General features: G+C 32.8%; 2 protein-coding genes across 2 annotated transcripts; one reads left to right on the plus strand and one right to left on the minus strand.

The window, feature by feature from the left end:
* Positions 1-10906: 10906 nt before the first annotated feature.
* Positions 10907-12246, plus strand: LOC149194107 (uncharacterized). Its single transcript, XM_089407242.1, has 3 exons — positions 10907-11491; positions 11613-11681; positions 11764-12246. Exons 1-3 carry the CDS (start codon positions 11196-11198, stop codon positions 11801-11803), a joined length of 405 nt encoding a protein of 134 aa, XP_089263368.1. The 5' UTR covers positions 10907-11195; the 3' UTR covers positions 11804-12246.
* Positions 12247-17136: 4890 nt separating this feature from the next.
* On the minus strand, positions 17137-18522 carry LOC149194108 (aspartic proteinase CDR1-like). The gene has a single exon (XM_089407548.1). It carries the CDS (start codon positions 18520-18522, stop codon positions 17137-17139), a length of 1386 nt encoding a protein of 461 aa, XP_089263674.1.
* Positions 18523-24853: the final 6331 nt, after the last annotated feature.

Raw genomic sequence — 24853 nt, forward strand, 5'->3', positions numbered from 1 at the left:
TCTTGTGAGTTTCATCTTTTTGGTTAGCTTTGTCTAGGATCTTCTCTAAATGCTGATTGACCTTATCAAGCCATTGCTCCCGATTCTCATTGATCATGATGGAAAATTTCTCATACCATGTGAGCTCATTAGCAAGCTCAAATTCCTTTTATTTCTCTAGTTCTAGAGCTCTTTTCAGCCCTCTAGTTCTAGGTCTTTTTTTAGGTTCTTAATCTTCTTTAGGTTCACCATATCTATCATAGGCCTCATCTAGCAATGCCTTGGATTTCATTGCTCCCCTCTTTTCCTTGATGGTCTTCATTTCCATGACATTGTGTTTGGCTTGAAGCTACTTATTCTCTAGCTCATAATATGAGATGATGTATTTTTCTCTCTCTAGGTTCATATGGAGTTTCCCAATGAATGCATCTTTTTATTTGATGACAATGCTTATGCTCTCACTGTCATCACACTCACCCAGGTGAACCAAGTCAAAATCCTGCTCTATCTCATGGAGGTCCTTCTCCTCATGCTGAATCTCTTTCTCTGTCATCTTTTCCTTACCCTTTTGTACCTGCTTTGTCGGTGAAGAAGGCAAGGCCCCTCCCACAATCTGTAGGGAAAAAACTTGCCTATGACCTCTCTAATAAATGTGTGTCAAAGTGCCCAAATCAACCCCTTTAGGCTTGATGACTTCAACTTGTCCAATCTCCTCATGCTCTCTAATTTCATCTCTATTAGGTGAATGGATATGCTCATGAAATCGTCATGATGGAGGTGATGGTGAGGGTGACTGATCAGATGAGGATGAATGATCTATGGGGTGATATGGAGGAATGGAGGTGGAAGGGTGAGATGTTGAAGGGATACTTTGAACATTCTGAGTAGATGAATCAGTAAATATGGGATTAGCTATGAAGGTACTCCATGCAATGTTGAGCTCTTTCAGATGATAAAGGACTATGATTTTAATGAGGGAATGATGAAAGAGACTATTCATTTGATGTTCATATTCCCTTTTTTGGACAATGTAGGCCATATTGTCAATGCTCTAGAATAGATAGTAGGGTATATTAAGCATTTTTACCCTAGTGAAATGCATTAAAAGTCGGATGTGATAGGAATAAGGCCTAGAAAATCTACCTTCAAATGAAAAGTATTTCATGATAATTTTCATCATGGGAGCATATCTGTCTTGTAGGTGAGAAAAAGGAAAATAGCCCTTTATTTCATTTCTACTAGCTTGGTTTTATGAAAGGCTCATAATAATGTCTCTCCAACTCACCTTGTCTAAACCATTTCTCCCCAACATTTAGGATTCTAGTGGCTTCTGATATAATGGCAGTAGATAAAGTAAAAGTGACACATGCTAAAGTGACTTGGTTTTCTTGGGGTTTAGATATGAAGAGCCTAGTCAACATAGGATGGTGTTAGACTACTTGAACTTGCTCACAAAAATCATAACAGCTTAGATATGTGAAGGATGTCACAACCATAGGATATGCCAAAGGTTCGGTAAGATCTGTTGGCTCAAATTTGAGTATCCTTCCTCCTTCGTGTGTTTTCTTGACCTATGTTTCTTCTCCTAATGTTTCTTCTTCCTCACTGCATGGTTTGTATTTCTCTTCTTCCATAGTTTTTTAATATCAAACCCTAGGGAGGTATAAGGTTGTTAGAATGTGGTTTTTTGGGAATAGGGAATGCGGAAGGGAAATATGAAGGAGATGGGTGAAGGGATGTATGTAATGGAGGAGGATATGGGGTATTAATATAATAGATTTTTGTGATGCGAAAATTGTTTGCAATGTAGGGGGTTTTGGGAGCATTGGTAATTGTAGCACTTATGACTTAGGGTTTAGGTACAATGTGGAGAGAGTATTGGGATAAAAGGGTTTAGGGAAAGGGAATGAAGGTGTAGGCGAGTTAAAATTTAGGAATTGAGAATGCAAGGGTAGTTTTTAGGGAGATACTAGGGTTTAGGTGTGAAAAAAACACCAAGTCTTCAACAAACTTTCAAAACACCATGAGAATAATTTTAGGAAGAATAAACATGTAATCTTCAGTGGTTACTTACTTGTGGGAGGTTGAATGCAACCTTGGTGGAGTTGAGGAGGTGATTTTAGTTCTCCTAGACAAACATGCAATCCCTGTGGCAAGTGCGTATCGCCTATGGCAAGCGCGCAATGCATAAAGGGAATGCACAGTGCCCGTGGCAAGTGAACAGTGTCGGGCAAGTGCACAGAGCCTAAAGAGAACGTGCAGTGACAGAAGAGAATGTGCAATGCTTGCTCTATTTTGCTTATTTTCGCCCAGAATTATGAAAAATGGTCTCTTGGGGTTTGCTCAAGAAGTGATAAGAGGAAAATGGAGTGGAGTTAGATGCTAGGAAGGCCTTTATACTCAGATGAATTTTATATTTTAGGTTTAAAGCCCACTTTATAATGTTTGATTTCTCTTTTTGGAATAATTTCCCTTTACTCTCTGATTTTCTTTTTTGCAGGTTGATGATGCATGGAGTTTTGGCACTCTTCACATTTGAATTTTCTTGGATTAAGTTGGCACATAGTTCTTTGAGTTGACATCTTTAGGAACAGTAACTTATTGCATATAATGAACATAAATTACATAAAAGAAAACATATTACATCTGTTTTTTGAAATAAAATTACAGTCTGAAATAGAACTAATACTTGGAATAAAAATTAGAACTTGGGCAAACATAGTCACATGTTCACCAATCCTTTTGAAATGACAAAAGGATATTATTTTTCTCACTCATACTTTTTTGTTGGCTTTATGCAGTGAAATTGAGTATTATTAAACCTTGAAAGAATGAACCCTAATGACCTAATAGGACCTTGAATGAGCAGACTCCAAGTGGACTTGACTGACATAAAACATGATGAAATGAGCCTTTATGGTCAATTTATTCTTAGTAAGACACATGAAGGTGGGCCAACAAATATTGATTTTTTAAGAGAGAGTAGGGCTTTTGACATAGGGCTACCATCAGAGAGTAAATTTTTAAATTACCTAGGTGGAATGAAAAAAAATTCAGAATGGGAAGCTAATATGATATAAAAGAGGGGTTTTAATCATTGGTGGTAGTATGCAAATATTGACTCTAACACAAACTATGTATTATGCCTGGTTTCTACTCATTATTTTGAGAAATATCAAATTGATACAACTAAGAGGTCTATGCAAACATTGGACTTGATTCCTACGTGACTTAAATGTCTGGTGTGGTGGTCAAAAAATGACTCCCATGCTTCCATAGTTGTTTGTCTCTCACAAGAAGATACATCAAAGCCCTCCCAAGAAGTAAGAGACATGTGGTTGTGACTTGTACATTGTTTCCGAAAGGTTAGCATAGATATGACAAAAGGATAAAAAATCATGCCATATTGTCACTACAACGATGCTTGTTAGTAGTAGAGATCATTTAGATAAGATCATAAACATGGTGGCATCAGAGTGGTGCAATGGAGAAGGTGGTGGCATCCCGCATCGTAGTGGTAAACTATGGCATGTGTCTCCTGGGTGGAGAGCTCTACCAGTTCACAGCTTTTGCTATTTGTTGCGCATTTTGAAATTAAAGTTGGTAGTAGAAGATTAGTGAGGAGTTCAAGCTAAATCTGGTCAGAAGGATCTATTGTGCATGTGGCTAAGCATGAGCCACTGTTATTTGAATTCGCTCAATGCAATGTGCGTCGAGTCTGTGCTGCGTCTGACAGAGAAAAGAATGTATAAGAACTGCCTATAGGAGGATGCGAGATTGATTTTCATCATATTTCCAAAATGTTTTGATGTTCCATCATGGGTACCACAAACCTCCAAGTCATGGAAGAAGATATTGAGCGTTGAAGTCATGGAAGAAGAACATCGTGCATGATCTGGTCATCTGGTCATTGAAGAAGAACACATTCTTATAGGAAAATGGGATGTTTTCTCAGCACACATTCTCTTCACATTTGTAATGACTAGAGAATATAGACAAAAAGGCAATGCTCCTGATTTTTCCATTTTTTAAATTTTTTTAGAAAGTATTATGTCATTAATGTAATTCTGGTTAAAATTAGATGTTGACATTTAGTTTGGCCAACTATTGTCACACATTTGTGTCTATGTTGGAACTGGCCATTCCAACAATAGAAAAATTTATTTGCAGGAATGTTGAACAACCAGATATAATGAAGACATGACAGTGAAGATGGAATTAGAGGAGTTGCATCAAATAGTGGAAGATGATGGACAATCAAGTTTGTGTGAATTAGTGTGAGTTTGTGGAACAGACTCATGGTGTAGTATGAGTCACCTATTGTAATTAGAACAAATCTGCATTTCATATACTCTTTTGTAATGGTTAGTTATGGTCTTGAAATGTGTTATGTACCTATTGTAAGACCCAAAGAAGACATGCATACCCTTTGTTATGTGTTCCCTCTGTAAGAGAGTCTTAACACCCTCGAAGAGTGTGTCATGCGGGATGGATACAGTTGGGTGGGCCATATTGGTTTTAGACTCCATGAGGTGAAATTTTATATCTAGGGGGAGTTCATCAAGAGGTTGGATGAACCATGTATGTGAACGACTTCCTAGTATACTGGTGGTTGCAATGCTTGGGAACCCATGCATTCTGGTAGATGGTTGTTCCTTTATATGGACATCGACAATTGCATGAACAAAGTACAAGGTGTAATTATGAGACTGGACCAGATGTAGATTTTGCAGATTGATATTGAGACAAGTACTCATTAAGGGGGTGTTTTGGAATATTAATTCTTACTTGTCTGGGTTGTGAATTTCTACGTAAAGAGTTTGTTCCTATTCTATAGGAGTGGTTTCCCTAGTTTGGTGTGTGTTTGAGATATTCTCTCAACCAACAGATTGTGTGTCCAAGATAGTTTTCTTATCTTGAGACAATAATCCTGTATATATGTAATATCATAGTTGATTAATGGATTGGCAAGATAGTTTGTACTATCAAGTTTTATCAGTGACAAGTTAACCTAGAAAATAATGGTTTTTCTTGCACAATTTTGATGAAATCCAACAAGAATTTTATGGCAATCTAGGTTATAGTTGTCAAGTTTAAGAATTTTAGGCCCTCTAGAGGTTTAAAAATGTTATAATTTGTGAAGTATATCTAATATACATGTTATCCCACCATTATTCTATATAATTTTCTTAAATATTATATTTACATATAAAACATATTTATTTATTATTTAATATAATATATTTAATTATATATATATATATATATATATATATATATATATATATATATATATATATATATATATATATATATATATATATATATTAATAATAGAATTAAATAATATATAAAATACAATATATTAATTATACTTAAAATATATTAAATAAAAGAAATAAATGGTACTACAATATAAAATTTTAAGATATAAAACTTTAAAATATCATTCGTTTTTTAAAAGTCTATATGTAAAAGAAAAGCAACTTATTATAATATTGTCAAAAACCATTTTATATCCATATTATCTTTGGATTTATTAAGCAATCAGAGTGTTCAAATCTCTTTTCACTCTAAAAGAGGTTTGCATCTTAAGAGATTTGTTGCCTCTTGTTGCTTGTTAGATCCAGAATTAAGATGGATAAACTAAAAATAAAGTTCATATTTTTCATAATGATTTTTGAATGTTGTCGACATTTCTAATCTAAAAAATATCTATCTTCATGAAAAATATTTTAAAGAATAAGAAAGTTGGAAAAATAAATAAACTTAAAAAATAATCAATCAAATCTAAGAAAAGTGGGCTGAAAAAACTAAAAAAATAAAACCTAAAGGAATAATGGCCAAAACATACTAAGATGTCATCCAAATGAACCCTTTCATTTTTTTATAAGTTTAACAAAATCATTAGAATATTCAATAAAAGAGTCAGTGTTTCCAGCAAGTGGCTTAAGGATTAAAAATGCAAACAAAGGTGGGGCAACATGACAAGAAGCTAAGACTATTAACCTGAAAGCATAGGAATTGCAGGATTGTTGTGGAAGTAGGTCACTTCATCTAGGGCCACATTCATGGGAGGGGATGGAACTTTCTATACAAATTATTTTTTCTAGAAAGGAGAACCAAGAGATGGAATCTTGTGATGATAATCAATAGTGAGGTTGCCAATTTCATGACACAGAAAATATCCAAAATAAATTCTCCTATAGTCAATATTTTGTATCCATTTTCCCCTAGAATTTTATTATGATGTACACCATGAGGCCCTACTTCAGAAAATTCTCAACCTATGTCAAGGCCCTTTGGTGATCAGGATTTGAGTTCAAACTAGGCTCAAGTCCAACAAAAATGCCCATTTTTATTTTTTATGGCTTTAAGTATGAATTCTTCCAAAAATAGAAGAGGCAACCTAGGCAAGATATTCCAAGCTCTAATGGTGTCTACCAACTCCTTTAATGGGCCAAAATTAACAAACAACGATTTATAAAGAACCTTTCTTTGCCCCAAGACCATGAGGCACCCATAATTATGTTGTGATCCTTCTCTATCTGAAATGTGAATGCTATCGAACCTCAAGGAATAAAGTAATAAGAGAGTAAGTATCCAATAAGATGTTTCCATGATTCTGAAAGCCACCTCCCAATGGCTAAAATCTTAACAGGGATACCACTAAAATTCCTAATTAGGGTTTTTCCCCACAAACCCAAAATATTAGAAATTGGGTATCCTTCCCCACCAGAAATCTTGTCTCGCCTTATCTATTCCTATAGCAGAATATTTTATTTATTCTTTTAGAGTCTTCAACCCTCTGAGAAATTAAGGATGTTGATCCATCAGGGTTAGGAAGGGAGAAAGGAGCACTAGATTGTGGTTGTGATAGGTTAGGAAGGGAGGAAGGAGCGCTAAATTGTGGCTGTGATATAGTTAACTATGAGGGAGAAGGGGAAGTCATAAGATTAGAGTAGGAATACTTTCATTTTATGAAAATGGGGAGAAGACACATATAAACTAGATGTGAGAGCAGGGAAAACCTAGAGAGAGAAAACAAAAAGACAATCGGATTCAATTTCCTATTAAGATATGAATATGGGCTTCGACTTGGGCTAGATGTGTATTACACCTCATTTCCCCATAGTCCATGTCACAAGAGCATAACCCTCAACAAGATGAAAACTAGGCTGGTGGGACATAGAATTATTGCATAAGCAAGAGAAAACATTTTAGAAAACCCATCTAAACCCATGTTTTTTTTAAGATATTGAAATATAGTTCTAAAGAATTGAAGATAGTATAAATACTTTAAAAGAAAATTCTAAAGATGGAAAATATAATATAAGCAATGATTTCCAAGAAGTAAAAATGTAAATAAAGAGAAATAACATTGAATGATGAAAAATATGGTTTTAATCATTGGAATTGTAATGTAATTTAAATAGGTGATTTAGGTTGTGAATTTACTATTATGGTTAAGGGACAAGCAATGTAATTGATGTAAAACAAAGTTATTAAAAAAAATGCATATCTAAACGTTTCACAACCTGGAAGAAAACAATGGGTGGATATGATTCCAAGGGATAAGAATGAGAAAGGGATTTAGGGACCCAAAGGGTCAAAATATAGAAATATTCATATTTTATTATATCAAGCCCTTGTCCTAGTTTATGAAAAATGAAAAATCAATTCGGGGAGACCTGCCACTCCAATTTGGGAGGGCTTCCTAAAGTGACAAGATGCTTGTTGAAACAATACATACATAACTCTTAGATTTGGTGAGTGATCCATTTTCTTTTATCATTCACTATATTCGTGATTCCATTGTGATTCAAGTTACAAAGAAAAGGAAAAAAGAAAAGAAAGCACACATGCAAATCTTTGATGTTGTTGGTTATCTGATTGGTAATTATATCACTTCACATACTCTTTACCATTGTTCTTTGCAGGGAAAATTTTAAGAACCCCCCCTAAATTTATAAATATAATAAATGGGCGAATCTCCATGGTATATAGGAAAAATGGAAGGCGATTTTATCAATAATATAATATGTATATATAATTTTTTGGCGAATCTCTCACCAAACTTGGCGAACATTTTACTCAATTATAAAATATCTTGGAGAGTCTTTCACTAAATAATAAAACTTTGTAAAGTCCTAGTGAATCTTAGCATAGGCTACATGCTGGTTTAATTCCCCCATTTAAATAGGCTACATTCTAGGTGAATACCATGGGTCAATACCATGTGCCATTTTGGTGAATACCATGGGTCAATACCATGTGCCATTTTTATTTTTATTAATTGTAATATTAGGGTTAAAAATGGTTTTTTGCATGGTATTAATAACAATCTAGTCCATGGTATTTGTCCCATAGTATTTTGGCCATAAGTTTCACCTAAATATAACCCATTTTTTTAGTGTATTCCAGGTGAATACCATGGGTCAATACCATGTGCCATTTTGGTGAATACCATGGGTCAATACCATGTGCCATTTTTATTTTTATTAATTCTAATATTAGGGTTAATAATGGTTTTTTGCATGGCATTAATAACAATCTAGTCCATAGTATTTGTCCCATAGTATTTTGGCCATAAGTTTCACCTAAATATAACCCATTTTTTGAGTGTTCCTAAATATAAGGTGACTTATGGAGTAAATATAAAAAAATGTTTTATTTGTTTACCATACCTCTCATTTATTTATATTTTTATTAATTTACCATACCTCTTTTACAAATATGGTATTTGGCCCATAGGATTCACTTAAACAAAACCTCTTTCTTGAGCCTTCATAAATAGAAGGAGGGTTATGGACTAAATATAAAAAGAGGTTTTATTTATTTACGATACCTCTAGTTTATTTATATTTGTATTTATTTACCATACTTTTTGAGTATTTATATTTTTATTTATTTGCCATACCTTTTGAGTATTTATATTTTTATTTATTTACCATACCTCCACTTTACTTATATTTTTATTTTTTTACACTCTTACATGTATATAAGGTGACTTATGGAGTAAATATAAAAATGTTTTATTTATTTACCATACCTCTCATTTATTTATATTTTTATTAATTTACCATACCTCTTTTATAAATATGGTATTTGACCCATAGGATTCACTTAAATAAAACCTATTCTTGAAAATGGGTGAATGGAAGGTTGTAAGTCCTAATTTCAAGGGCTAAATTTACCTTTTCTACCCTCTCCCTTAAAATAAGGTGGGCCATTTGAGGTGATTTGTAAAAATGTACTATGATACAAAATATTCGCTCACTAAAAATTTAAAACCCCTTAATTTCACCAAAAGGGTGAACATGCGCCCCTAAAATTATCCTTGGCTCTTTGGTTAGTGGGTCTTACATAATTTGTGTAATATGTGTCTAATTCTTCTCTAAAAAGCCATGGTCCAAGGAAGATTTCCAAAAAATTTGTTCCAAATACTTCTGACAATGTGGCTACCTCTTAATAAAATTGTTATTGAAACTATCTTCATCAATATGCTTTTGTTTTTTTAGAATGAGGTGTAGTACCCTATTCCGTTACATTCTCTGTATACTACACTTCAATAAAAAAGTACAAAAGCTATATTTGAGTTAAAGAAGTGTTATATCCCTATAGGTGGGTTTGCTTGCTTACCTCAACCTTGCTAAAATGTTTCTTTTACTATACTTTCAAAGAGGACAAACAAGTCTCCATGTTTCCTATCTACCTTCCAAAGATGTGCTACCAAAACCTTGTCTTTTTTTATGAATGGTATGGTGATCTCTTTAATGTTGAATGTAGCTAACTACACTACCCCATTTATATTTAATACTTGAAGTTCTTGATACAACTTTGGAATTTCCTAAATTAATATATACAATTTTAATCTATATTTTTAACAATTTATATGTTGCAGATGCCATTTTTACTTTAATCCATCTTATCCTACACACCCAATCTCTACTTCAATCCATGCCCTCAAAAGAATATGTACAAACATATTAACATAAAATTTCTTCAAATTTAAAAAAACAAACCCCATCTCTACTTTAATCCCATAAAACAAACCCATCTCTACTTTAATTCCATGCCTTCAAAAAAATTTATCTACAATCATATTAACATAAAATTTCTTGAAATTTAAAGAAACAAGTGCTATTTAAAATTGACTTAAAGTCATTATACTATGCATTAAATATATTAACATTTTAAACCCCAATTTTCATTATCAAAACCAGACTTAAGGTTATTATACTATGCATTAAACATATTAACCTTTCAAACCCCAGTTTTCATTATCAAATCCGAAACCATAAAATTAAGCATTATTGTATCTTATATAAGTTCATTCCTCTAATACTATCATAAGAGTTTCATCTTCTTAAACACTTAGAAAAAATAAAGTTCTAGGGAATGGATTCCAATAACGAAGAAAATGACAAGTTTGGCATGGGGAAGCATTTTTTTTGTGTGAGAAAGAGTAGTGTATTTTCAGCATTAATGGAGTTTTAGTTGTTCATATATGGGAAGAATTACGTGTATTATAAGTTTTATGAACTTTATCGGGCAAAGAAGAATGCATTTAATTTCTGAACAAAAGATATATTTTTTTTTTTTAGGATTTTTTGTGAAGGAGTGTATTTTAATAATAATGATTAAAAATTTTAATTAAAAAAAAGTTATAATTTCAAATAATTTAGTTATTCCACAAAAATAAAAAAAAATTGGCTCAGTGTATTCTTTATTCTTTATGGGTTAAGATTTCTATTAAAAGTAGTTATGTTTTTTGTTTCTAATCTAATTAAAAAGAAGGTCCCTTTTACATGTTTGAGATTTTATTTCATTTTGTCACACCTCTATTTCCATGTACATAAAAAAAAAAATTATTGAATGCCTAACTTACCATGTTAGCGGAACATTATATGATACTCAGGTTTAAGTCTGCGCATTGCATTTATCTACTATACACATACAATACACAATATATAATAAGTTGTTGATCTTATGTCTATTGCTGTAACTTTGGCTTACGTATACCACGTGGTAAGGTAATGTGTTATCAGCAGCGGGGTGTTGAACGTATGCCTTTCCCATGACATAGTCTTACTATAGTTTATCAAACGGTAAAGTATATTAATAAGGCACGGCCTTTGATGGTCCTGCCGCAGAGTACACAGCTGCCACTTCACACTCGCCTTTAAGACAGCAGTCCTGAAGGGGCAGGTGGCATGGCCTGGCTCTTTTGGCCATGTGACACCTTGGAAACGCGGATCTCGGTCTTAACAATGTTGTTTCCCGCCTTGCTTCGACGGCTCGGATCTCATCCGGAGATCGGATGGTTGTCATGCGCCCAAGGGTTTATGTTGATACTTATACTCCTTCCTACACTCTCGGGTTCATTTGCGTGCTCAGCTCTTTCCAGCTCCGGTTCTGTGTGCCAATTTGGGGTTCATATCACCAGCAGCACTTCTTCGCTCTGTAAGCGCCCAGGAATCGAGCAAAGCTCGTCATTCGGCCATCTCAGGTATTGATCTCGGATTACTAGATTCATTGAGTTATTTCAGTTCACTGTGTCTATTTCAGTTTACTGTATTTATTGGAAAATGATTTCTTATTGATTGGTCTCTTGCTGCTATGAAGCACAGTCAGTTCGTGCAACCTCTCGCATGGAACAAGGCTGACTACCTGTGGCGGTTCAACCTTCTTGGTCACGGGTAAGTTAAAGCTCATGATGCTTTGCCTGTACTTCAGCATTCGGAATTATAGATCTTAAGACATGGGTTACGGTTGATGCAGGCCGCCGCTCCAACGCGGGCCTCCCTATGTCATTTGCTGAGGTATTCTCTGTAGAGAACCCTCACGGTTTGCATCCTCATGTCGTCAGGTCTTAACAGTAAATCTTTGGTTAAGTGTTTATTCCAATGGAGCCTGAGTTTCTGTACCAATGTTCATAGTTTCGTTGATTTACAGTACTGTATTTTTCTTTAAGGCACACCGAGTTTAATGGGCAAACATACTCTTAGATTTTGGTTGCGGATCTAGCCTCAGCGCTCAGTCCTGCAACGGTTTTCCTGTGGCTTGTACTCGTGCCATAAGTTTGGTCAATTTCTCTTTCAGGGTTTACCACCCTATGTTATATGTAATTTATATTCATGTTATGAGGAGATGGTCTAATTCTCAGGCGATTTACGCATAGACAAAGTATGGTGAACTGTGTAAGCTTCGTAGCAACTTTGCTTTGTTATTTTATATGATTCTGTTCTCGAATCTCCTTAATATCAATACAGAGTATAGGGTTTACCAGTTATAGCGATGGTTACTTGTTTTAAATGACTGCAGCAGCATATTAATCTTGTATTACGATGATATTTACAGTCTCGCTCTATTCCTATACTGTATGTTCATTATTTATGCTGGTTTGTACAGCATGCATTCCGAGATTGTTTCTATATTGTTCTTTCTTTTCCTATGGTAATGCCGCTCTTAATCGAGGTCGGCTATACGCACAGTTTTCTTTGTATTTACAATGTTTGACCCATTCGGGTTGCATGCACAGAACTGTATATGTATATTTGTAACCCTTTCGTAGTTACATGCATAGGGTTATATAAACGAATGTATTTCCTTTTACAGCTACATGCACAGGAATATGTAAATAAATGTAACCCTTTATCACAGTTACATGCACGGGATTTATAAATGTAAATGTATATTTCTTCCTGTATCGTTTTAAGGACTAGCTCTCAGCTACCATGTCTGCTAATGCTGTAACCTATGCTCACGGTTATGGAGTACTAAATGATTCTTGCCTCCGTTATACAGTTTATCGACAACCTCTGTTTATCTAGAACACCTGTCTGTTCATTTCCATGTCATTCACTTACCCTGATATCAGTAGGGTTTGTTATTCTCACATCGATGGTAACATCTGGTTACGGTCGGTATCTCTGCTCTCGGATTCCAGAGGTCCTAACCCGCATTTACAGTCGACATGTTACAATAATGGTTTATTTTCTATCAAGTGATTAATATCGATGTTTACTGTTAACTCTTTAGTTATTAAACAGAGTCTTGTTTTCCACTAATAAGGGTATCTCAAGTCCGTTACTCAGTAACCGGATCTTGGTAATCCCTTCTCGTGCCAATACTCCTTCTTGGCTTCAACTATGTGTACTCTGTTTACTCTGAAGCTAACTCAGACCTTGTCTGTTAGCTAACAGTCTGTCCTATAGTTTGAGAACTACAACTGTATATTTACATTAACGCTACAGTATCTAGGAAAATGAAATACATATTTTCCTGTTGACTTCTGTAATATTTATCGCATTTATACTGCTATTCAGAGACTTTACAGTTTGAGACCGTACCTGGTTCGCCAGAGTCGGGAATGGTCCTCAAACAAAATAAGTCACCTGAGCTTTAGCTCTGCTCGTCCACCCAGCCATGAGACCCATCCCTCAGATGGAAGTCTCCCCCCGAGCCATCTTGCAGACCTCAAGCCCTCAGCAAGAATTATGCACTCTGTGCTTGGTTATCTGGTCCCAACCAGACTTAACCAGTCTTTTCTTTCTTTCTTTTTCCTTTTTCCTCTTCTTGGAAAAGGTCTCCTCTGCCTGTCCCCACAGCCCAGAGCTTCCCCCTACAGCCAGGACTTTTCCTGCTCTTGGGAGGTAGTTTCCATCAGTTAATGTAACTGATCTCTTTCTTTTAAATTCACCTCTTAGAGGCTGCCAGCATTTCAAGAAAAATATTTAAATTACTTTTTCAAAATAGTTTATCACAGTTTGTTTTTAAACATAAACAACAACTGTATTAATGTCTTTTACCACAGTAATTTTCATATTTACAGAATCTGGGGTTATTACACATTTTTTTTATTTATGATATTAAATTTTTATTGTTTATTATTACTTTTAGATATTTTTCTTGTTATATATATTTTTTTAAATATATATGTTTAACTCATATTAATTTTTTTATAACTATTAATTTAAAATAAAATAATGTTATTATTTACTTTATATTTATAAAATTATTGATATAAGGTAATTTTAAATGTATTATATTTTAATGCTTACTATGATTGGTATTTATCTTAATTTACTAGCCACTAAATTTATATGACTAAATTACTAGTGCTATAAAATAGGCAAATTTATGGGAATACACAATATATAAAAAGTTCAACCAATGAAACATGTATGTGTTTTTACCTAATTGTAAAGGATATCATTTAAGGTGTTTGGGATTCTAATTGGTCAATCCAGTTTCAAGCTTTGATTTAATAATTGTAAAAATTCTCATTTAAGTAAGGTATTTGAAATCACAATTGGCCAATCCAAGTTTTAAGCTCTAATTAGACTAATATAACATACTTATATTTAATTTGGGAGTGTATTAGTATAAATGTGTATTTCAATTTTTAAGTAGCTAGAATGATTTTGTTTTTTAAATTTACTATTCAACAATATTAATTTTAATCTTATAATTTTATTTATAATGATGATAAGTGTGGTTTAATATTATAATTTTATTCATAATAATGATGAGTATGTTTAAGTTTAAAGATCCTTTTAAGCGATTTATTCCAATATCATCATAGTTTCATAAGTTTGGATATTTTAGGAGATATTGTTTTTCATTCAAGTTACAAAGATGAGACATTCCATAAAAATTGTGTATAATTTTTAAAAAGTTATTTTTATTTCAGCCATACTAAATAATTTTTATTTTAGTTATATTATTTTTTTCTTTTAAACTTAAAAAAAAAATGCCATGTGATGGAAGCTAGTGGCATTGTACTATCGAATAAAGTTTATTTAAAATTACATATTTGATAGTATATTTGTTAACAAAATCTAGTCAACTTTTGTTCTAGCTATATTATTTTTCTTCTTAATAGATTAAAAAATAATCAATAATAACATTATTCTTAGAAAATAAAATATGTATATTAACCTAAAAGAAAAAATAATAAAGCATAAAAATATTGGATATAGAATTTTCTTTAATGAGTTTTCATTTGATTCAGTCCAGATACAAGATAGTAAGAATGTATGTTAATGGAACACATAAATAAGAAATTTAAATCAAATAAATTTATTAAATTTAAAATTATAATATTTGAAGGAAAAAATAAATAAGAAACTTAAATCAAATAAATTTATTAAATTTAAAATTATAATATTTGAAGGAAAAAAATATAATTAAAATTAATTTATAATAGTTTTCTAATTTATATTCATTTTTACATAGTAAATTAAAAGAAATTTATTGTGTCGAAACCCTTGATAGAAATAAATGTCATGAACTAGCATTATTAAACTTTTGAAATCAATGATTTATATGTTTTTGTTTGGAAAGAAAAAAATCCCATAATGTAATAAGAGCTAGCATCATTATACTATCAAATAAGGTTTATTTATGAAAAAATACTCTTTTATTGACATCGTCAGTGTGTTTGTTAACAAAATTCTTATAATCATAAACAAAGAAGGCTTACTTAAGTGTCAACCAATAACTATTAAAACTTATGTCAAAATCTAAGCATCTGTGCTAATGGAGTGTAGATTTTGTCACGATAAAGTAAATGAAATACCAATTTTTTTTAAATTTTATTAAAAATTATACCAAAATCTAAGCATCTATGATAATGGCCTGTAGATTTTGTCATGGTAAAATAAATGAAATGTCAATTTTTTTTTAAATTTGATTAAAAATTATACCAAAATCTAACATCTACAAATTTTGTTAAAACAAATATTGAATTAAGCAAAGTCTTTCGGTGTAAATCACATAAGAGAAAAAAATTCGCAGATGCTTTTAGAACCAACAACTGTAATTCATCATCAGGACCAACCACATCATCAGGACTAAATGGTCTGCCTCTTCATCTGATCCTGATATGAATCACACATGTTGGTTCTAAAGACTTAGGCTAAAAATTTCTCTTATAACATTTCTACCAAAAAGCTTTGCTTAATTCAATATGTATCATAGAAATTTGAATATAGAAAAAACTAATACTACTAAATATTTTCCAATTTTTAAATTAGTTAGAGTGTGTCCTATGTTGTTTTGTGAAACCATTACAAGGTCACAGATGAATAAAAAAAAAAGATTAGTTACAGTGAAAATTGGGGGACTGAATAAAATGAAATACACATATAGCACAAATTTGAAGCAGAAAAATACCCATGCCTTTTTGTTGTTATTATTAAACTAATAAATTCATATTTTAGTTTCCAAAAGCTAAACCTAATAAATTCATATTTTAGTTTCTAGGAGCTAAACTTGAATAGACCAAGGGTTTAAAGTTATAGATATAAGTGTGATCTTGTATATTCTCCGTTAAAATTACTATATGTTGACATTGTCGTTATAGATAATACCTCCGGATCTCTGAAAAAGATAGAATATACTGAAAGATGAACGAGAGGGGTTAGCCAAGCGGCCTGGAGTTTTGAATATAAATTGGTTATAGGTAGATTTTTCATAAGAATATACCTTACCTTTGTTATGCATGAAGCTAACATCTGGCTACCTTTGGTAATATGTTTTCCTGGCCCTTAGATCAAGCTGCGAATTTGTCAAATCGGTTTTAATATTGAATCTACGTGATAAAAAAATTGTTAAGTCCCTTTTCATATGTTCTAAAAATTTCACAAATCTAACCAATCTGAGGTGGGACAGCTCATTCATTTTGCGATAGAAATAAATGTTTCTCATAAATCAATAATGAGTAACAAACATGCTCACTCCATGAAAATTTTGAGAACCAGAATTAGCAAACAAATCAATTACAACCAAGCGAATCAAAGCACCATCACATGGCAATATTTCAGTTTTCTCCAATACTCTAAAATAGTTGCGAGCAGAAGTATCTGAAGCACTACAATGAAAAAAGAAAGTCTTATAAGTCATCCACTGAAAAACAATGAATGTGGAAACCTATCGGATTAGTCTAGGCAACAGAGTTGTGACTAGTAATCCATGTACTCAGCTTCTCAGTTTATTTCCTGTCACTAGATCGACATATTGAAACAGCAACCAGGGCCATTCAGTATACTTTATTGGAAACTAAAATGAATTTATTAGAAAACAAAGAATTCAGTCTAAATGCGGAGTGAATGACTCAGACAAAAAAGAAAAAGTTAAAGTTCACGCTCATTAATGAACTGAACAGTCAGCGGGAGCAAACCCAAGAAGAGATTGCTGCACGTCGTACTGCACAAAGAAATTTTGCTGCAGTAGATTCCCAATAATACTTGGCGCCGGTTCTGTAACGGGTCTGAGTCCCAGGCAGCTCACGTCGTCTTCGATCTCCAAGATATAATTCTCTGGCGGCGGTCTAAATGTTTTGCCCCCTTCAAAAACAATTGAGAATTCAGGAAACTCCAATTCATTCACACCCGAAGTGTTGAAGCAGAGATCAAATTGCTGTGGAGACAACGTTGTAGCCATAGGATATGTAATTGTCACATTCATGGCCTCTAGTATTATTTTATAGGCCTCCTCTGCCAAATAGGTGACAGAAGTCCCAGAGTCTATTATTGTGCCCCGGTTGCCAAATTCATCCAGCTCCCAAACATTGCTGGAAATAGGAAGTTTCTCTCCATTTATGACGATTTCTTCAATACCCACGTAATAAAATGATGATCGGCCTTGCAGAATCGGAGTATATTGAATTGGTCCTCTCAATAGCGAGGAGCCTGATTCTTCTATCGTGTCTCCAAATACCAGAGAGCTTTTCACAGTGGTGGGCTCTAAATAGTCTCTTAAACAGTAAGAGAATTTACCTCCATATAATCTGGCTGTTTGTGATGCAAATGAATTGGGTCCTTGACCTAAACCCAACACACCTCCTGATCCGGCCTCTGTGTAGCCTTGGTTCTCCATTCCGCATCCCATCAACACATTCTCTGCCTTCAGTGTCCTCTCAGATGTAAAGTTCAAGGTAATTGTATCATAGATATATGGACCTGTGGAGAAAGACTCATCCATATAACTCTGGGTATATTTGCAGGCCATTTTAGGGTTAATAGTGCATGATACTGGGGAAGAAAGGGCATAGCATTCTCGGGAATAACAAGGTAAGTATGATAAAGATGAAGATCTGTCTGGATTGAAAAAGCTGCAATTTTGGCAAGGATTGCAGTTGACCCAGATGAGATCGCTGCCAGTATCTGCTATAGGGAGGATTTTTTGAGGCGGAGTTCCAACATAGAGCTCTACGAAATAAAGAGCAGTTCCTAGAGTTGCACCAGAAGCTACCGGTATATCAAATGCAGTATTAGGTGCCAAGTTCGAACCTACTGGAGGGGCAGCAGGAGCCAAACTATCTGAATTGTAAGGCACACGATGATGGGATCTTATTATCAAGAAGTCAAGGCTTATGAGCGATCTAATGGCGTGATGCCTGCTGGGGAAGTGTTTGTACAAGGGACTGCCTATTGAATGACGGTGGATCAACTTCATTTCCAACTTCAAGCCACCTCCATCCTGCAGAATAAGAAGCAGAGTTAACATGAAGACAAACAAATTATATTTCCCCATTGCTAAGCAATCAGGTAAAACACCTTTGACAAATTACAGATCCTTGGTCCAGAGCTACCCAAATATGAAAGATACAATGGCTTTACAGTGATGAGTATATGTAAGCTCTATGCACTATATGGTAGTCATAAATTTTGGATTCAGCTGACACAGATCTGATCTGAAATGTCTTAGGATTCAGTGCACTCCATGTTTTCTGTTGCAACATTCATTAATCTGTTATGGTGCATAAGGATAGTTAATGAGTTTATGTGGGTGGTTAATTTCACGTGGGAGTCCATGAAGTCATGACGTTTTCATATTTAATCAATAACTTAAATGTTATGAGTTAATTAAGTGTTAAGTGAATAAAAAAATAAATATTAGAAGTTAATTAAATGTTAATTTCATTTAATAGGTAACATTTAACATGGTCAAATTTGAAATAATGGTTCATTGGTCAAATTTGAAATAATGGATAGTCTGTAATGAAGCATGCTTGAATTGTCATGAATGACTTTTTTAAAACAAGCTGCATGTTGATGACTTTGCTTCGGGACCCATATGTGATAATAATAACTGAAAAGACATGATAATAATAAATGAATAGATGAATGGGGTCAAATTTAATCACTTAATTAAGTATTGAATTAGGTTAATATAGTTGTTATACATTGTTACATATAAATGAATATGGAATCAATCTTAAAGTTAATTTTTTAATAAAATTAATTAATTATTTATATTTATTTATTTATATATATATATATATATATATATATATATATATAAATTATTTATAAAAATAAAGTATATATATTTATTTAAGTTTTAATATTTAAATTATTAAAATAAAATCTAAATAAAATAAAAATTTAATATTATTATTATATGTATGAAAAGATTAATATATATATATATATATTTTAATTTTATTGGAATTATAAAAAATTTAAATTGTTGTATGATATTCTTGTTTTTGAGATAAGAGATGTATTTTTACATATTAAAATGATTGTTAAAATTTATAACGATTTTTTATCTTATTTTAGTGTCCATTTAAAAAGAAACACATTCCTTTATATATATATATAGGAGAAAACACATTCTTTCTTATGTTCATTTAGAAGCAAGCACACTCTCTTATGTTCTCACACACACACACATATATATATATATATATATTTGGATGAAAGAATGATCATCCAACTAATGGAATGTTTGTCTATTTAGGAAAAAACACTATCTCTCCTGTCCATTTAGAAGGAAGCATGTTCCCATATATATATATAGATGAAAAAAGTGGCTTCAATTTGTGACTCCTTCTTGGTGAAAACTAAACCCCACACAAACCAATTGGTCTACACCTAATGGGCATGTATGCATATAAAACAAAACACTTTAAAGTGAAGGTGAATACTTTAGTCTTGGCGTTATAGTGGTTTGATATGGGGCCTCAACTCTATTACTCCAACAAATTATGGATTCGTCATGGTTGAAAAAAAAATCTACTAAAGCATGCATACTCAATAGACCTCTAGTTTAAACATTCTCATAAAAGATGAAAACACATTCTCTTAAACATTAGACCCACACAAACGAGATATATATATATATATATATATATATATATATATATATATATATATATATATCTTAAAAAATTGGTTTTAATTTTCTTCATTATTATTTTTATAAAATAAAAATTTGTATATAAATATATTAATTAATTTATATATATATGTAAAAATGCTCATAGCTTATATGAGCTGGAAAAGTGTATTGTTAAGGCATTTTCTAATATTGTTAGTTCAAACCAATGACCAACTTTATGTGCCTTACCGAGACCGAGGCTCGTATGCTTGTTGGTTAATGATGGTAGTGGTTAGAATCAACCCTATATCAACATAAATGCAAATCCCCTTACCAATTCAACAATTTCCAAAATAAATGTATATCCATATAAATTAAATGGTTTGTATGGTTGGTAAATGTTTTGATTTCAAAACAGTTACATCATGATACATTTAGCATTAGCAATATTTTAAAAAATGACAAACAAACTAAATTATAATTTCGTTTTAAATTATTATTATTGTAAATAATTAAAAAAATTAATATATGAGTTAAATATGTATATTAAGATTTTTCACAATGAAGATTTATTTCATTTAACATGGAGATTCATAACTTAAAAATCGACTATGGCAGAATAGCATGGACCAAATGACATGGCTTATCAATACCACATAAACTACAATCCATAATTCATTTATAGTCAAAATATTTTATTATATATTTCCTTCCCATAAAATAAAATAATTGAGTGGTCAGTACAATATGACCAAATGACATGGCTTATCAATACCACATAAACTACAATCCATAATTCATTTATAGTCAAAATATTTTATTATATATTTCCTTCCCATAAAATAAAATAATTGAGTGGTCAGTACAATATGATGTTATCCCTCGTCATAAATTCTTTTCCATCACACTTAGCTCTGGTCCAAAATTATATAACCAAATTTGAAAAACCAATTATTTTATCTATTTATTTTATTAAAAATATTTTATAAATTTATACATTATGTTTATTAACTTAACTAGTTATTTTAATGAAACTTTTGAAAACTTTTCTTATGTTTAATTTCTCTAAAATCCAAATTTGATGGGTAACCCTTGCACAATCCAAGTGCCTTAGGAATTTTTGAGGATGATGAATCTATATATACAGCCAAAAAAACCAATTTAAATAACACATCAAGATTTCACCTCAAATTTTTCTATGAAATTTAGACACAGAAATATCCAAAAAAATCATACTAAAAACAACTCCTTAACCTAATATACCTTTAAATGCATTAAGTATAATAATTTTTTCCAATTTTAAATCCAGTTGAATCCCGATTTCATCGTATAACCTGGTGGTAACAACTTCCCAAGCTCCTCGTTGTAATTTATAATTTAAAGATCCTCGTCCTACTTTATAGTTATGGTTCAGTAAATGACACGCCTATCTGGATATGTGTGACCTATTTTGTTTTTATTTATTGTTTATGAGATTTTTTAATGAATTTTCTTCTGTTTTTCATTGGCCATTGACCATCTAATTAACATTTTACTCACTTGACCATCCTTATTACTATTTGTTTGTCAATAAGATTAAAGATTATATTATTCATTACAAGTTACCCAAAAGACATCTAGGCTAGTTATTCATCCGATTACTATAGTTTCTACACCTCCTAAGAAGCAAGGAATTAATAAGGTTTTTTATTATCTAATGAAGTTTTTTACGATAAAATTTTGAGGTACGATTATTTTAAACAAAATTGTCATTGAAATCTATGTTGATCAATATGTTTGCGTTTATAACTAGTTGAGGTGTTATATTTCGTAAAGTTATTTTGTGGGCAAATTTATCTCATAAATTTTTAATATAGCTTAGGTTAAAAAATCATGAAACAATAGTTCTCGGTTTGCACAACTATTGAATACACTTTTACAAAAAAAATCTGTTTAGTTCGTTTGTAAAGAAGTAAAACATGTCGGGAAGGCGGCTATGCATGATCTATGGATGTCTTTGAAAGATTCCTTGCTTATTTATTATTAGAATTTCTTTACTAATGAGCCTACCGAATTAGATTACCTTTATGGGGTTAAATCCCCAAGTCTTTAATGTAACTTTAGAGTTTTCTAGATTTATCTCCACACATTTCAAGAAAGTCATTAGAAATGGAATTATCTTAAGGTACGAAGAAAGAAGTGTTTATTGAGGACATCGCAATGGTAATTAGGTAACCTATTAAGTACATTAACCTTCTAAATATCTAGTGTGGTTATCAAAGCCCCATAGGTTAGTGATTGTTCTTTAATGTCTAAGGTTAGCTACTCTTAGGCTCTATCGAAAACAATGCCAACATTTCACACCTATAAGGGGTCAAGATGTATTGATGCTGAATGGACTCAAACAACATAGAACATAAGCATGGAAAATGTGGCTCCTAAGGGTTGAACAAAGAGCACAATAAACTTTTAGCTTCAGTTGGGTCCAAATCAAACAATTTCTGGTCTATAAATTGTCATGGATATTGCAGTGGAATAGTTCATCACAACATATCTAAGGAAAATTACTGAAATCTACAAATTGTGTTGGTTAATTTTCCTTTCAGATTTCAGATTTTGTAATTAATTGATTTTATTATTGAATCAAATAAAATAATATAAATGTGAAAATAAAGAATACAAAGAAACATTCACACACCATCTACAGTAACACATGTTTTTCCTCAGTAAACCCTTATGGGATAAAGCCCAATTAGAAAGTGGGGTTTCTTTGCTCTTTTTTTCTTGTATAGGTATATGCAAGTATAGAGGAAGAGATACTCTCTATGGAGTTAACTGAGACAAAATATTAACTCCCTTTGTTATGCTCTCTAATGTTCGCCTCCATATTTGTATGTGCATCTATGAAATAAAATACAATAACATAGAATAAAACTCGCGCTCTTCTTAATGGCCCAATATTTAACTTAGCTCGATATCCAACTAAGAGTAAGTTTTGACTCCTCAACCCTAAACTTGAACTACAAAATTGAACCTTCTAGGGCATTTTTTAAAGTTCACATATGGATAGCCCCATATGCATGAGTAATGGGGGATGATATGGCATCCACTTGTATCATGGTGATCCAAGTTATCTTTTGTTTATAGATGCATTAAAAGTATTAAATATACAGTTTGTAGGTTTACCAAAGAGAAACTTTAAATGTGCACATGTGAGAGAAAGAAGAAGAAACACATAAGAAGACAAGAAGAAAAGAACTTGATAATGGATTTCATCCCTCCTAGACTAAGTCTTCGGGCCCTGCTCGATCAATGGGGAGCCCTTTATTCATTAAAAATGGCATCAAAAGAAGTTACATTCATCAGTTACAAAAATGGAGCATTATACCTCCATGCTGGAAAATTCCTGAAAATTAGAGAGCTCTTTTGCATAAAATGACACCACCAATGGATTCCCGTTGCCGAGAGGTGCAAAATCCATACAAAACTTGTCCAATTCTAAGTCTGGGCCAAATCACCTTCCTCCAAAAATGTCACTCAAGCAAAGTTCCACCGGTGATTCTCAACTGCTCAAGGTTCTGCCACCTAGTCTCAAAATTCATGCCTATTGATCTCTCCCTCCTAATGGTAAAAAGCTGAGTTTAAATAAACCTGGGCGGATTATTCCATAATGTTGTTATGGTTTATTTTTATCAAAACCCATTTTAACATAACTATTTACCAAACTTAATGAAACGTACTCCATAATATATAAAATATGTTTCTTTGACTTTTATTGGGGAGTGGGCCCATACTCCATGGGACCGCACTCACCCACCCTACGGAGCATGCTTAACTTAGGCTATACATTGGGGGTGACGAGACCACCATGTGGCTGACCCCAACTACCATATCTCCATACGTATCTTTACATCTCTATTCATGGCATGACCGTTGGTAACTTCGTTGGGTTTCAAACTTTATAACACCATATATAATATCCACCCTACATTGGTTATGACATGTGTATTTTGTGGTTCAAACCTTTATCCATCCCCTTGGTTTCTCAAGATCCTCCTGCATTAATCCTCCCCATTGAGGAGCTTTTGGTCCTCCAAAAGCATTATCACACTGTCAATCTCCTGCGCGTGAAACTGGTACATTCTTGCAATCATGCATACTACACATGACTCAACAACCCCTCCTTACCAAGAGTTCATAACACACACTCATTGGCCAAGGATTACATAAAAAGTAATTAATGCCTCAAATACTAATAAGGAAAGGCCCAAATATCATCGTTGTGTTTTGGAGTGATGGGAAACACACCATCATTTTTACATTGAAACGTATGATTTACAATGGTGGCCATAACATGATACTACTCCTAAAAAACCAATCTTAACAAAGCAGACCATCGTGACTGGTCCGGATTCATCTGTTAAACATGTTCATATTTCGGCTCCTTCAGCGATGTGTCTGGAAAATTGAGCATTAGACATGTGGTTTGTTGGTGTCCCTCTTTGTTGCAATTATTACAACGATTCTTTCTCCTCCAAACTACCTTGAGGCACGTACCCTTGGTGTTCCTTCGAAAGGTGTTCATGGAGCCTTCACTATCACTGGATGGTGAGGAAGGAATTTCATCATCTGTCGTTGGTTGGTTATTGGCTATATCAGAACTTTTCCCATCTCCTTTTGGACATATCCGAGTCCTGCATAATGTGGCATCTCCTGGAATTTGATGGGGTTTATGATGCCTTGGCCTTTGATGTCGAGGCCCTTTCCTTGATATCCCATT

This window comes from Pinus tabuliformis, chromosome 2_2 (assembly GCF_031772625.1).
Source record: "Pinus tabuliformis cultivar Carrire ecotype Pingquan chromosome 2_2, CPIR1, whole genome shotgun sequence".
Taxonomy (NCBI): Eukaryota; Viridiplantae; Streptophyta; class Pinopsida; order Pinales; family Pinaceae; genus Pinus; species Pinus tabuliformis.

Coding starts and splice junctions, on each gene's coding strand:
- LOC149194107 (XM_089407242.1), top strand. CDS start 11,196: ATGGCCTGGCTCTTTTGGCCATGTGACACCTTGGAAACGCGGATCTCG. Junction 11,492..11,612: donor TCGTCATTCGGCCATCTCAG/GTATTGATCTCG, acceptor TATGAAGCACAG/TCAGTTCGTGCAACCTCTCG. Junction 11,682..11,763: donor TTCAACCTTCTTGGTCACGG/GTAAGTTAAAGC, acceptor CGGTTGATGCAG/GCCGCCGCTCCAACGCGGGC.
- LOC149194108 (XM_089407548.1), bottom strand. CDS start 18,522: ATGGGGAAATATAATTTGTTTGTCTTCATGTTAACTCTGCTTCTTATT.